The sequence below is a fragment of the Triturus cristatus genome, chromosome 10, assembly GCF_964204655.1.
Source record: "Triturus cristatus chromosome 10, aTriCri1.1, whole genome shotgun sequence".
In the NCBI taxonomy this organism is placed as follows: Eukaryota; Metazoa; Chordata; class Amphibia; order Caudata; family Salamandridae; genus Triturus; species Triturus cristatus.
In genome coordinates this window covers 1,172,077,535-1,172,093,753 of record NC_140593.1, presented here as the reverse complement: position 1 = coordinate 1,172,093,753, position 16,219 = coordinate 1,172,077,535, and the positions used below count along the sequence as shown (strand labels likewise).

General features: G+C 44.8%; 1 protein-coding gene across 1 annotated transcript; it reads left to right on the top strand.

The window, feature by feature from the left end:
- The first annotated feature begins 14,842 nt into the window (after nt 1-14,842).
- On the top strand, nt 14,843-15,781 carry LOC146796896 (olfactory receptor 1f45-like). The gene has a single exon (XM_085631429.1). It carries the CDS (start codon nt 14,843-14,845, stop codon nt 15,779-15,781), a length of 939 nt encoding a protein of 312 aa, XP_085487555.1.
- Nucleotides 15,782-16,219: the final 438 nt, after the last annotated feature.

The following is a 16,219-nucleotide window of genomic DNA, read 5'->3' as shown; positions in this document are numbered from 1 at the left end:
TTAAGCCGCGTTAAGTGGCTTAACGCTGCCTTGTAAATAAGGAGAAACTCCTATTGCCACAGGAAAATAGTAAAAAGTGACGTCACCGTGGCGATAGGGGCATGTAAATATTCCCCCTGGTGTGGAAACGTTTTAGGAGGTATTTTCACTGTTTTACTGTTTGAAGTGTTGCACAAATACTTTACACATTGCCTCTAAGTTAAGCCTCCCTGCTCTGTTCTAAGCTACCAGAGGACGAGCACAGGTTAATTTGGGGTTTGTTTGAACCTTACCCTGGCTAGGATTGTGGTTGCTCCTTGACCAGGCTTTTCACCCCAATCAACCAACAACCACATTTCTAACAGTGGCACAATAAGTCCTGCAGGCCTACTAGTAGCATTTAATTTACATGCCCTGGGTATATGGTATACCACTCTACAAGGGACATGTAAGTAAATTAAATATGCCAATCAGGTGTGATCCATTTAAACCATGTTTAGGAAAGCGAGCACAAGAACTTTAGCACTAGTTAGCAGCGGTATAGTGCACAGAGTATGATTGGCCAACGAAAACAAATTCAGCTATAAATGGAGAATATATAAGAGAGTTTACCCCATTGCTACTCTGTGTTTGCAGGAGCTGCAATCCTGAGGACAGTAGCCACATCACTTGTGAGGCATTAGTCATTATATTACCAAAACTTGATAAACTACCCCTACAGGCTACTCTCCCTAATAAATACAAGCAGAAAAATATTATTCAAGATTCAAGGTAAGAGCTTGGTCCCTATGGTAAATGGCCTGGTGATTTCAGACTAATCAGACTTTATACTGGGTAGATCCACAGCTGTTAGCTTGCAAATGTTGTGGTCAACACCAAATTGACATATATATTAATGCAGTGGCCATGTTCCTTGATGCAGCTGAGGCATTCTACCTTTTATTATGACAGCATTAAAGTGAATGCATTTGGGTAGGGATGTTGTCCAATGGATTAAGTTTCTATATACCATCTGCAATGTGCATGAGTTCGGCCCATGTAGAAATTCTGCACAACAACCTTTGCACAAATTTGCATGCATACCCATGTTGGATAAGTTTCTCTGAAACTGCTTGGCTTGCACATCTGCTTTGTGCAACATTATCGTGATGCTCTGAACACAGAGTACAAGGCCTTTACGCACAATGTACAAATGTTGTTCTATTTTCATCCAGGGGATGACAGGGTTATCTGCATAACCACAACAATGCTAACCTACACGTTCATCGAAGGATGCTTTTAGTATAAATAATTAGGCATTTCCTGGGGTTAGCAGAGGAGACACTTCAGCTGACACTGAGGGTACCTGCATGCTGAGGCTTCACCGAGCAGCTGCCTGACATCTCCATCAGGGCTGTCCAGTTCGTGAAAAGGATGGGGTCCTACATTCTTCCCTGCCAGGTAAATGGGTTGGATCATCCCATGGGGGGATTTTTGGATACACACCTATATACACTCCAGACACACATAGAGTAGGGATTGTATAGTAGGATTACATCTGATTACTCATTGTTTCATATGCCTGCTTATATACACTGTATTAGCACCATGGTGGAACTATACTTGCTATTTACCAATTTGTTGCTTGTAATCACTTTCATCTGCTTCTGTCTACTGATTATCCCAGCACATGTATTCTATACAAGAATAACGTTGGTTCAATACATATATTGAAATTGTCCTAGTGTGTATTCTCTGTATATTTCACTGAGAACAAAAGAGCATGAGTGACTGAGCAAAAGGGTTCTAGAAATGTTACCACAATCCCTGAAGGGTCCGGGGTGTCCTGTTCAGTGGTTGCCAGAAACCGTTCACTCACTGTTTGGGTTAGAGGGCTTGTGGTCGCACTGTGCGCGAGCTGGTCTCTAGGCCAGCATATACTGCGGGCTGCATGGAATCAGTATAAGCACCTGGCCCAAAGTGTATGTTGTCCAACAAACGCACAGATCCTATGAATAAGTAGGAACTACACGACTTGGCCCCGTCAACGTTGGCTGGATTCTTGGTTTATGGATGACCTGAGTAGCTCAGTCATGCTTTCTCAGAGATTCCTACTCACCTCCAAACCAGAGACATCAGTGGTGGTAGGGAAAGCCACCTCAGCTGAGTAGGTTGACTCTATGTATTGGCTACTTATCCCCAAGGCCATATTGGCCACCTGTGTAGAGGTCTCATCAGTGGATAGTTTGATTTGAACTGACAAAACACCCCTGATTGTGTCCTAACTGAGAGCACTCAAAGCAGCAGAGTTGGGAATGGGGCGCCCTGAGCCAAAACCAAAAGAACCATCCCCCTGTTACTCAGAAGGGGCATTGGAACCCTTACCCCCTTGCTCTGGGAGTTGTCTGTGTCTTCTTTAACCTCTTCCCACTCTGCTGGGTAAAACCTGGACCACCCTTCTTGGGGTCACTCCCAGATACCTTCTTTGATACTCTGATGCTGACCTAGAGTTCCGCCACTTCAGAAAGCTTCATGGGATCAGTCAGCTTACTGTCAATTAAGTGCTAGAAAAACTTTGTAAAGCAAACACTGAGCATGTGCTCTCATGAATAGATGGTACAGCCCATATTAATCATTATCTTTGCTGCCCTGCAGCCAACCATTCAGTGCCTTGAAGGAGTAATTCTCATTAATCTTTTCAGGATTGGTTGGGGAGCTTCTGGTTGTCCTTGAACCTTTGGCGTTCGCAATTAAAACGCTTTCACTGGAGTGTACCTGGTTTTGTCCCCAACGTCTGGAGTGATAAGTGTGTCTCACACCACAGTGTGCATGTGTTTTGACAAATCCACAATCCCGAATGCCCTTCTGGGATCTTGTGAACCCTCAGGGCTACCTCATAGGCAGAAAAGCATTTGCTAGTATTGTCTCCTACCAGATAATTTGGCACCAAATCTTTGGGAATGTGAACTCTTTTCTCTCTTTCAGACACTGTGGGAATGCTGCCTCCATCACTGCTGGACTCTGCCTGGCCTTGATGTCCAGCTCCTACAGCCTCAGTTAATGGGCCAATAACAATGTATTTTCCTCCAAGGCCCCTTCAGCCTTCTTCTCTCGTGCCTCCAACTTTAACTTGGCCTTTTTCAGCTTGAATTCCATCTTCTCCCTCCTCTCCACCAGTTCTTCTGTGAACAAGTTGCAGGAAGAGACACTGCTCCCTGCCTTAGCAGGAGGCTCCATTTTAGGGGTCAGAACACCCCCTTCCACTGCAGCTGGTTCCTCAAAAGGGTCCTCCTCACACCCCTCCATCTCATCATACTCTTCTGAGCACAACGCCACCTGCAACTGAGTAGGCTGTGTTATGCCTTTACATACTTATCACTTCCACAATGTCATTGTAGCTAGCTTGGAACCAGGGGAGTCAGGAAATTTCATGCACTTCAAAAGAACCTTTCTAGAAGCTTCTTCCAACTTTCAAAGAAAGGGCACCAGGGTATAAAAATAGGACTTTCAGACACATGCTTCAGTTCACTTCCGGACCTGAAGATAACCACTCTCAGAGGACTGTCTGTGTTTGTGACTGCTGTGTCCTCTCCAAGACTGCTCTGCTGTACCTGGAAGGACTGCTTTGCTGCCTGGAGCCAGCCTCAATGGTCGCACTATTCCTTACTAGTTCTGTATGCCACTACTGTTTTATTCTTTTAGGAATATCTTTAAGTAATGCCTGCTACTATTGTGGCTTGGTCTCACATTGGTTGTTGTCTTTACCTTAGAGACGCGCCCACCTCTCTCTTGGGGTGGTCCGTCTCTGACTCGAGGGCTAGAATGCTCCTTGATTCAAGCTTCTTTATTCCCAAGGCTCCACTCTAATCCAATTCAAGTCTATTTCTATTACACAGACCTTGAGAGCATGCGCGACTGATCAGCAAGGAATGAGTTGTAGGATACACGCTCTGCAGTATGCCACTTAAGTATACAGTGACCCACTGACACTTTAAGACTCTCTTATGCTAGGAAGGTTTCTTCCTCAGCTGTATTTGGATTTGGCCCCCGGCTGAAAAACGGTTTAGATAGACTGATGTCATTCCTGTAGGAGAGTAGGATCTGCTTCATATGGGTACCCCACTTTTTGCTGGTGTTTCACTGTTTTTTGACCTTGGTCTGGCTTTGGCCCTGCTAATCAGGACCCCAGCCTAGCTGCTTCCTCTAAAATGGTTTCCATGTAAATTAGGTACATTTCTAATTGGATTCTGGAGTGCCATATAAGCCCCTAGTATATGGTATACTATGTACCTAGGGCATAGGTACCTCAGAGGCCTACCAGGGGCTGAAGTATGTATTATGCCACCCCTGGGAAGCACTCCAAAATGACACCACAGGTCTGCTACTGCAGCCTGTGTAAGGTGGTACTTGCACCCCTTACTGTGGTATAGGCTACCTATATCACTACCATTGAACACACATATAAAACCTATAAGTCACTCCTATGGCAGGCCTTGACAATCCTGAAGGCAGAGTGCTTGGTTTTTATGTGAGAGGATGCCCCTGCATGAGCAGAGCCCCTCTGCAGCGTTCGGAGTACCTCCTCTGATGCTGTTTGTGGTGCAGCCTGACCATATACTCTTAAGTGTATTATAACCTCACAGTAAATACTAACTTTGGACTGGCTGCACAGAAACATGTCGTGTTTGGTGTCAAACACTTTGGAATACTACCCTCCCTCCCCCTGGCAGTGGGGGGTAGCATTCCACCCTTCTAGAGGGAGAGACATGTTCACACTGGTCTACCCGGTTAAGACTTTCTACAGCCCTGGCATCACAAAATGGATGCCACTGCCACAGACGCGGGTCTGGCCTCCTGCTGCTGACCGAAACTCTGGCAGGGGAGGCCTGGACAATAGGTTTCCTGTCCCGGGGAGGTGTAACCACCTCCCCAGACAGGCAGATGTGTATTGGGGCTGGGCAGGAGCACTCTCTGGTGCTTTGAAGTCCTGCACTGGGGGCACACTTGGTGTCCCTGTGCATAGTCCAGTTCAAACCGGTTGCAGGGGCTACCTGCCCCTGCTCTGGCCTGAAACTGGACAAAGTAAATGGGTGCAACCACCCCTCTTTCCAAACCCTCCCATAGGTGGGTCCCTAGAGTATGTCCAACCCCCAAACTTAGTATAAGTATGGGACCCAGGCCTTGAGACTTTAGATTACCCTGGACAAAACTCTGCAACATATATCCTGGACCTTCAACTTTCTATTTCAACTAGAAGACGGAAGAAATCTCCCTTGGGGTCAAGGAGTGACTCCCCTGCTTGGCAGGCACCAAAGAAGCAACTGACCAGTCTGCATTGCTGAAGCTCCCACCAGACGCTAAAGTCATTGCATCACCAGAGGTGGATTTCCAGTTTTCCCTGAGGCTACCCTGAGTCCACAGCAAAGTTGAGGCCCATGGCTATCATGGGTGACGTGGAACCGTGACCCCTGGACACCATGAACTTTTGCCAATCCATCATCTTCCTGGTCTTCCTCGAGTTGTGCTTTGGGCTATGAGTAGACCCAACCTTGGGAATCTGCAGCACCAAAGATCGCTAGCCTCCACTCCACGAGTGACCCGTGGGCCAGTTCCCAGTGTGACTGCTTGAGGCTCCTTCACGATCACTAGCCCGTTGGCTAGTGGGTCCCCACGAAGGCAACTCCTCTTCTGATTGGGCTTTCCTGGTTGCTCCAGACGTGCCCTGACTTAACCTTGCTGGGTTAGTCCCACAGACCCTGCTGGTTTGCACCGAAGTCCTTTCTCTGTTTCCAAGTGACTTGCCATTGCCAAGGCTTGTTAGGTCCAATTCGGCCGCCAACACTGCAGCACTCAACAGACTTTGTGGGACAGCTCAAATCCAGCTCCTGGTTGTCATCGACACCTCCTGGACCTCATGGCTGAAGAGTCAAGACTCCCGTCAACTCACCGGAAGCACCCGACATCTGTGGGCATTCGACTATCGTGCCCCTGGTCACTGGCTAGTGACCCAGACTCTGTCCCCTCTGCTTTCAGGTTCCTTCCATCCTCTATCCAGGCTTGGATCGCTTCTGACACTTCTCCTCTTCACGACAGCAGCACTTCAAAGGCAGCTTCCATTGAAAACGACCGCGACCCGACACCATTTGACACCTATGCACCCGGCTTCCCTGGGTGAGGTAACTCGAGTAGTCCGGTGCTCCCGTGGGTGTTGGCCCTAGACACCTCTAAGTCCAAAAGGGTTTGCTTATGGTTGTCCTCTAAGTGTCCTTAAACTCTTAATTTCCAACCGCAATTTTCCCTATAGAAGTTAATGGCGATTCACGGCTGTGTTCTCACACTGCACGCGTGGGTCCCCTGTGTCACTACCTTGGGTGGTTCCTTGTGGTCCAAGCACTTCTACAGGCTCTAGGCCTTGTGTCTAGTTAAGTCGTGGTTCTTATACCACTTTTTTGGCATATGGTTTGGTACGCCCCTAGGGCCCAAACGTGTATTTGTGCTTTTACTGTTGAATACTGACTTGTAACTTAAGTACTTCAAACTCTAGCCTCATAAAGAGACTAGAGGGGTGTGTTTTATCATAAATACATATATTTTAAAAATATACCTGGTGTGGTTGTCCTTTCATTTGGTCATTCAAGAGATTACTGACTGGTAAAACAAGCTGCTTTACATTCCTTCAAGACTTAGCCTGAAGACTGCTCTCCATAGCTACCACTAGGATAGCTTTCAATAAAGGTTGTCTTTAACCTATCACCATAAGGGGTTGTTTGGACTGATACAGGGTGCCCACTATAACTAGTGGACAGCATATACCAGGCCAACTTCGCACTATTCCCACTTCCTGATTCCCTGCAGTATAATCCATGAGCGTACAGCAACCCATTGATGCTCAACTTATTAAGCTCCCAACAATATTACCAGTAGTTGCCGGTAGTAGTCATACCCTGGTAAGTCATTGACAAGTTGTAGACTTCACACAGCCTTACTCACATAGCGTGACCCTCCATCATGCACATTTAATTCCTTTCACAGCAATGCAGAGAGTAAAGTATTATGTTTTGATTTACTCAGTGTGCATGCTCACTCCTGTATTACACGTCCAACAACATTCAGGTAGTCCTGGTCTTTCATTTTATTCGGGTTATTCCCACAACGATCCACCACCACATTCCCCTCATTGCTTTTTCTGTTTGATTCGGAATGTCCCTGCATTCATAGTCCTGATGAGATCCCCTCCTCCTTTTAATGGTCAAAACTCCATTGACAGACCACCATAACGACAAACATTTGTCTGTGTACATTCTCTGAACAATACATACCATTAATCTCTCAGTAGTTGTCTGTTACATAGTAAAAGCCTTTTTCTTTACTTTTGTAGTTTATTACAGTTGTTGTGCTTTGACACTAGAGATACATTAAGCACGGGGTGCAGTCAAGTCTTCATGACTGGACAATTGTGATTGCTTTACTGCATTGTATTTGTAGATATTCTTTTTCTTTTACAGTGGTATCTGTTGTATTTTGTTTTATGTGCACAATACAAGTGTTTGAGTTTTCAGAACTCATTTGGGCCTAGTATGTGTTGGAGTTTCTGCTAAAATAGCTTTGAGACTTCTTTTTGGCCTCTCTTCACTTATTATCATTTTTATACCATACTTATGCGAGCCACTGTAGCATAAAGTTGTTTTCTACCCAAGTACTCATGGATTAAGGGTTGCTTTTGTAGCCAATTTCTTAGCCCTTTTTTGAGCCCTGCATCTTCACCCAAACAAAGGGACTACCAGAGTGACTCCAAGGGCTAGTTTTCTGGTCTCTAGTTCAGAGCCACAGGGACACAAAAAGACTTCCACCATCTTTAAACAGTGTCTGGATCCAACGTAAGTGACTCCTGAACCCTCAAGTTATGTTGCACCAGCATTGAACTCTTGATTGTGGTACTAAAGGTACACAAATGGGCAAACCCAAAAAGGAAGACTTGAAAGATTTTTGGCCAAAAACTGATCTATGAACCAGGAGAAGACTGGGACCCACCTAATTGCCTGTCCACCCGGGTTTCTCGCTGGTCGGATTTAGTTTGGGGCTTCTACCGCTAAGTTCTTCACCACAGCAGAAAATCCTGTTCAGCAGTTCTTCGCCAAGGGGGTATCCGAGCCTCAGGAACTGTTTATGGCTACAGCCCTCAGCCTCGTCCCGCTGGAGATTTTCAACTTCCAAAAAATAGACTGAGTCTGAGAGTAGAAATCTTCACTGACGCTTTGACCCAAGGCTCCCTCACGATGACGATTCCTCCTGTTCCATTGCCCTGCTAAACTTTACCTTCATAAAGCTAACTCACTTGTGTGGCTGGCTGTAGTGCTCGCAACAAGAACAGATAAGACCAGGGACTATGGTAGTGCTTGGCAGGGACTTCATTATACATGGTTTCCTCTACTGTGAGGACTTCTATTGTCAAGGGTTTAGTTCATTCCTGTTGCAATCACTAGGCTCAGGCTGACACAAGGGATGTACCATTTTTATCAGAAAATGTGGAGAATGATAGGTGGTAGGGAATTGTTGGCTCCTTGCAGATTCTGGAATTTAACATCACAGAAATATGAGGACAATTTGTGCTTTTAGCTAAACTTTGAGATTAGCTAAACCCAGAAGGCTTCTGGGTAAGAAAACTTTCTAAGATCCAAATACGTCACATCATTCTGGACTCCATTGGCAGCCTAGTTTCCAAAAATGAGCTGGTTTGGTATGTTTGTCTTGGTGTCGGCTGAGTTAAGGCCCCAATTTGCAAAAAGGGGTCAATTTGCCGTTGAAACATTTGATTTGTTCATGTTAAGTTTTGATTCCTTTCCCAGGCAAGTGAGGTAACTTCTTTTTCATAGGGAGATGTGAGAGAATGTTAGGTAAATTAAATTTGGGACTCCCAGCAGGTTCAAGAACTTTCACTCACAGAAATATGAGGAAAATGTGTGTTTTCAGCCATCGTTTGAGGTTTGCAAGGGTGTCTGTGTAAGAAAACCGCAGGAGATCCATGGAAGTCTTGCCATCCTGGACTCTCCGGGTGCCTAGTTTTCAGAAATTTGTGGGTTTAGTAGGTTTTCCTGGGTGCTGGCTCAGCTAGGGACCAAAGTACCAAACAACTAAACTGTCCACCACTTGTTATGGCATCATAAGGATGTTACGGAAAGTCCTGCCCCTCCTCCCGCTCCTGGCAAGGAGAAAAATGGTCCAGGCTCTCATCCTCTCGCGAATGGATTATGGAAATGCACTTTATCTGGGAGCCCCTAAGGCCACAACAACTAGACTGCATATTATTCAGAACTGTGCAGCTCATTTGCTCCTGGGCCTCCCGAATCAACAATCAGCCAAACCTGCCCTGAAAACTCTACACTGGCTACCAATATCAATAAGAATTAAATTCAAAGCACTCTGTATCACCCATAAGTCTTTCTGGGGGAAGCGACCAGCGATAAATCGATCAATGATCACCCCCTACTACCCAAACAGAAGCCTCCGCTCAGCAAACATGTTTCTCGTAACAGTGCCAAAAATAAAGAGAGCAAGAAGCTGTGGACACTCCTTCTCTTCTAATGCAGCTAGACTATGGAATGCTCTTCCACCCTATATACGACAAGAAACAAACCACATGTCTTTTAGGAAACTACTAAAAACCTGGCTTTTCCAACCCATTCAGTAAAGGAGCTATTTCAGTCCGCTTTCAGCAAATAGCGCTGGGATGCCTCAGGGTAGCTATGCACTCTATAAATGTTTATTTCATTCATTCATTCATGTGGGAGTGCTGTCCCTCCAGCATACAAGAGGTCACAAGGGGCCCATTGTGGCCGGCTTTAGGAAGTGAGCGATGGTGCAGGAAGTCCTCTAGTGGTGCTGCCGAAGTTGCGGATCCAGCACAGGGTGTGTCTATAACGGCCGAGGTCTTGGTTGACAAAGTCCTCAGATGGCAAAGGCAGGATGGGGCCTGGGGCATTGTTAAACTCAACTGGATAAAGCTCATGAGTGCCTGAGTTGGGGGAGCCATAAAACCCTGCAAAAGCCGCATGGAGGAGCAAATGAAGGCCCCAGGCCTTGTTGGAGGCAGTGTCCTGCAGAGCTCAGCATACAGAAGGCCCCTCAACGGCTGGGTATATTCCAAACATCTGGCCTTGGGGTAGATTGTGGGCTGGGGAGACTTGGAGATTCTTCCCCAGGTGGACAGTCCAGTGGGGATCCTCTTCTTGGCCCATATGTACTATGTGCAGTGATCTTTGGAGCCCCTGCATATTCCTCACAGGGGTTAGACGGAGAAGGCTTTACTCGGAATACTAACGGACTGGGTGCAATTGCCTTCACCAAAAGCAAGGAGGACCAAATAGTTCAGGACATGGCAGTGCATCCACAAAAGAGCCCACCTTGCAGGGAGCAGGGTGACGAACAGGCTCCACTTAGAAGTGCATTTATAGAAACCCTATTTGACTCCCTAAGAACGAACCTCCAAATGGTGAAACAAAACCTCACTGAAGAATTACAATGGGTGCAGCTGGACCTCAATTCTCTGAAGGACAGGATAGGCGCTCTAGAAGATGCCAAAATGGAGAGGGAATAGGGGACCAAACATCTGCAACAGAATTTACTGCACCCACAGGAGGGGGTAGTGAAATTTCAAGTCCAAACAGAGGACTTGGAAAACTACTCTCGCCGCAAAAGCTTCAAGATCCATGGGGTCACTTCGGCTGCTGATGGCATATACATTATGGGCTATGTGAGGGCCCTATTCCAGTACATTCTAGGGGTGGGGGCTACAAAAACAATCCAGCTTTTCAGATCACACAGAGTGTGGCGTACAGGAGGAAATAATAATACTAGGGCCCCAGATATCTTAGCTTGTGTCCATGGCTTACAATAGAAGGATTAGATTTGATGCAAATCAAGGGATGCCCATCCACTCTAATTTTAAGGTCACAAGATCACCCTGTTTTAGGACGTCTCTGTAATCACCCTACAACAATGACAGGACTTAATTCCCATCACAGAATCTTTCCAGAGCAAGATGGTCTCCTTTGGCTGGGGCCGCCTGTTGCGCATCATATATTGATGGGAGGGTCACCAGATCAAGACAGCTGCAGCAGCACACCGGACATTGGGCATTCCCAAGACAAAGGTATGAGGCTTGTCACAGAGACCGGGGGAGCAGCACCGGGCCATGGATACCAGTGGCAACGGATACAACACTTGCCTAAGAGGTCATTTACAGACCTGGGCACCATTGCGCAGGAAATGTAGTGGCTTTAGACATGATTTCAGAAGCGAGTGGCAGCTAACACTGAGAGCTGCACATGATGGAGAGGATTGGCTGGATGAAGGGGCATTGTACAGGTAACCCTCAATGACCAAGAGTTCAGGGGAGCACACTAGGGTTGCAATTTGATGATGGGAAGTGGCCCTGAACCAGTCTAGGACTTTATCCCATAACATACTCAGGCATTCACCAAAATGTGTGGACTGGTTGAACCTTTTTAATGGTTGTTTAAATATTTTCTTTTTCAGGGAAATGTTGTCTCCAACCCGCACCTTTGTTCTGCCCCAATGCTCTAATGTTTCTTGAGAAGGACGGCCTCACGCTAGTGGCCGAGTGCAGAACACTATTACATACAGGACAATAAACAATGGACAGAGAATGGATCCATCATGACCAATACATGTTTGACGTCTCCATTATTTGCCTTAAATTATCCCATTAAATGACAGTGTTTCTATCCATGCTCAAACAGTTAAAGGGCAACATATGTTTACTCCAAAAGGTGCACTTCATATCTAGGGCTGTGCATCAGATGACTTCCAGGTGAATTCCCCAGCAATATTGGTCCGAGGGATTGCAAAATAAGAGGGGTGGCAATAAGGCCTGGGTAGTGAACTCCTCCAAGTTTGCTGAGTTTGCTGAGCTTTCCACACTCCACGGATCATGCGTAGTTCTGAAAAAACCCACTCCGCAACCGATTTTTCCTCACTCACGCTTGCTAACTTCAAGTTGGCAAGTGCGAACGGGGAAAATCCACCTCCCAGCGAGATTTCTCATTGCAGGTCATCAGATTTCTCAATTCAGGAGGTCGCAGATGGTTGTGACCGCTTGCGTTGAGAAAATTCTTCATTCGAGTTGGGAAAATCTACTCAAGTTGCAAGAAAATTAGCATTGCACTCTTGTGGTGCACATGGTGCCATTCACATTTATTTTACTGTGCGGAATAAACACCTGGCACTGAAAATCCACGTGAACAGTATTGCCAAACACACTTTGCCGCTTGCCGAACTCCACATAATGCGTTGGAGAACATGGCCTTTGATAGCAGTCAGCAAAATTTTAAATTCCATGCCACTAAGAAGTTAACCATTACTGTGTAAAATACAGTCAATATGTAGTAAATTCAAGTTACATCATATGCATACAGTCAGAGCTTTGATGTAAATATCTAAGCTCTAGCAATGTTCTGCTATGAATATGAGTTGACAATGGTTAGGTAGGTAACTAAGTCATGGGGCCATCCACTCCCTTGTGTGATGGCACAGTTATTTTAGATCTTGGGCCTTCTTCTACATGCTTGCTGCTCCTTTACACATTCATCTATATGTTGCTGAGATTCACTGAACAATGCATCCCTCTAACAATCACTCACATTCACCTACTCATATAACATTCAGTGACTCGCCCAGCCATAAAATTAATACACAAATACCTAGAAACCAAACAATCATTAGTAAAATATCTGACCTACTGGCTTTGTCAAGGCTTCCTTATTGTTGTGGTAAACAAAGAAAGGCTATAAAGAAAGTGATACGAACCCTCATTAGTAGAGAGTCAACTTGTGTCTACACATATTAGACATTAAAAAATGTATCTGCAGAATGTCTGTCAGTTCAAATGGACCAACAGGGCTTCAGTACTTCTTGTTCATTTGCCATGCATTAAGTAGGCCGGGTGTCAGGCATGCTTGTTTCTCCTTTTATAACATTTATAAACATGCCCTCACAAACAAAAGTCATGTGTGATACCAATAAGCCACACTCTCCATAACTTTACTTAATTTCATGAAATTTCACAAAAAGAAAAATGTTTTTCCTTCCTATCAAAGGCCAATAATGACCATAGTATTAACTTTGACATTACATTCACAATAACAAATTGTAATATGAGACCCCGTTGAATGTACTGTAACCCATATCATTACTTTCAAAGGCACATGACAGGACAGGATGATTTGGGTACTGAAGTTCCTGACTACATAAAGAACCACACAAATTCACATTACATAGGATGTGACAGGGTGGATTGATCTGACCCGTAGAGTCATATGTTGAATATAGCTATTTAGCACCAGCATTACATGATGACGCTGTGCTGAATCAATGTGATCCAGAACTTAAATATAAATGTGCATGTAGGGGTGGGCGGAATTTGCGGATTTGCGTTACGCAAATCTCTGCGAAACGGTAAAAAATCTCCGCGAACACGCAGAAATTCCGCGAACACGCGGAATTGCTTGTTCGCGATGCTTTTTTCCTGTTCGCAATCGCTGTTTGCGTGCTCGAGGAGAAATATCTCGCGAACATGCATTTTGAGAACGCGAACAAGCAAAAATTTCGCGAAATCGCGGAAAGCAGACTTTTGAGCAATTTCGCGTTCTCCGCGGAACGCGAAATTACGCAAATTCCGCAAATTCCGCGAGCGGAACGGAATTTGCCGCCCATGCCTATGTGCATGCCAGCCTTACCTGTTGCTGAGTGAACACTCAAAACCAAAACACTAACAGGGTGGCCTCAACAGCTGCTTCTTGCCAGGAGACCCTGAATTAGAAATAAAAGTTTAGTCCTCTACACATAGCATTTAGGACTAGCTTACTTCACCATCCTTACATCATTGTATTCCAAAATTTCACATTACATTGAGTAGTAGAGTTGGAGTTATTTTAACAAAAAATAATGGGAATGGTATCATATCCTGGTCACTCACATTAAACTTAATTTAATAGGTGCCTATTTCAGACCCAAATATAGAATGTGGCAGATGGAAGATTTTATCACAAATGTTTGGATATCCCATCCGGTGTGTTACTAGCGCCATCTAATTTAACCCTCTTGCAATGTGACAGATGGAACAACCACCACATTTGTGACATAGTAACTAGTTTGGCAAACTCTGAATAAGACCCGAAATCTTGATTGCCCACATCCTCACATTATATATTTGGTGAGAGATAATAATAATAACAATAGGACTTCTAATCAAATGTATTCAAGATGTATCATTAAATCATCTACAGCAGACAGACTCTTCCACTAATTGAGATCCTGGGCAATGTCTCCATCATCTTCTGATCACGTTACATTAGATATGGGCCACTGGTCTCAGCTCACATTTGAGAGCAATGCCTCCTGATTACTCACATTGCTTTAGAAGTGACAAGTGAGCTCCTCGGGCAGGAAGTGAATCTTGAATCTTGAATCATGAATGTGCCTGCTGAAGAAATTTGAGGAGGCCATAATGGGAAGTTGTGCAGACACTGGCTTTCTACACTGATATTCCAAAGAAATTAGTTTAAGGTTGAAACTTTAATCCCTAGCTTGAAAGTGCATTTTCAGAAAGAATAATTGTTGAAACAATCCCTTTAGGAGCTTCTCTTTACTGAGTTGAAATAAAGCCTTCGGCCTTCTCAGGATGATGTGATTGTACAATAAGATATTAAGGACTAATGGACAGACAATTTTTTGTAGATTTTCCAAGAATTATAACAGTAATCAGAGTGTAGGCACAATAATGCTATAGTGTTGGTACGCTCAGAGATACAGTTACAGTTCTGTACTGATTGTATCATCTTTCTTCCAGTCTCCACCTGCTCTGTCCATGGAACCAAATAATCAGACAATGGAGTTCATTCTCCTGGGGTTCACCGACCAGCAACAGAAGTCTGTAGGCATGTTCTTGCTCTTTCTCATCATCTACGTGATGACACTGATAGGAAATCTTTTCATCATCATTCTCATTCGATGTGAACCCGAACTGAATACTCCTATGTATTTCTTTATTTCCAATCTATCCTTTGTTGATATCTGTTTCTCTACGGTCACTGTCCCCAGACTGTTAGCAAACCTTCTCATGGAGGTGAGTTCTATTTCATTCACAGCGTGCTTCTCGCAGATGTTCTTCTTTGCGATCTTGGGTATCACAGATGACCTGATTCTTGCTGTGATGGCTTATGACCGATGGGTGGCCATCTGCAGACCCCTTCACTACAGCGTGATGATGAACCCCCGGCTGTGCAAGACTTTGGTAGCTGGATCCTGGCTTGTTGCCTCCATGCACTCCCTGCTGCACACCATCACCATCTCAAACTTGTCCTACTGTGCTGACAACCACATTCACCACTTCTTGTGTGACTTGACAGCACTACTCAAGCTTTCCTGCAGTGACACCTCCAACAATGAACTTATTATATTTACAGAAGGTACTCTGATCATTATGGGCCCTTTTCTGTTCATAATTGTGTCCTACGTAATCATTATCTCCTCAATTCTAAAGATTCATTCAGGGAAAGGGAGGTGGCGGGCATTCTCTACCTGCTCATCCCACCTGACTGTAGTTTCTTTCTTTTATGGCACAGCCATTTTCATTTACTTCCGACCTACATTGAGCTACACATTGAAATCTGATGGGATTATAAGTGCTGTATACTCTGTAATAACCCCCATGTTAAACCCATTCATCTACAGCTTTAGGAACCAGGAAGTCAAGGAGGCACTGAAGAAAACAATACAGAGAATAATTTCCTCCAAAAATAAATGACCTTTTTTGTTTATGATTGGGGTGGACATGACAGTGACCCTCAAAAGATATGTGACCCGCTTTGAAATTTGACATCTGGCATTTAATTTCAAAGTTAACAATATCTGATTGGTTCTAACATCACTCTCCTAAGAAGGATAACAACTTTTGTTTGACAATCAGTCTCAACTACAACGAAGCAAGAAACTATCCGCTCACACATTGACATGGTTCAATAGACTAGCCTATATTCTACTGCCACCCACTAAAATGTGTCTTCTGAGCAGCTGCTGTCTAACCAAGTGCCAAAGGAAACACGACCACATTGCTCCCAAACTCAGGGTTCTTCACTTGCACCAAGTCACATCAAATTTAAGGCACCGTACATTTTCTGCAAGGTCAGCAAACTTAACAACACTAATGAAATGCTACCAGTCTTACACCATACCTACTCCAGTA

Coding starts and splice junctions, on each gene's coding strand:
- LOC146796896 (XM_085631429.1), top strand. CDS start 14,843: ATGGAACCAAATAATCAGACAATGGAGTTCATTCTCCTGGGGTTCACC.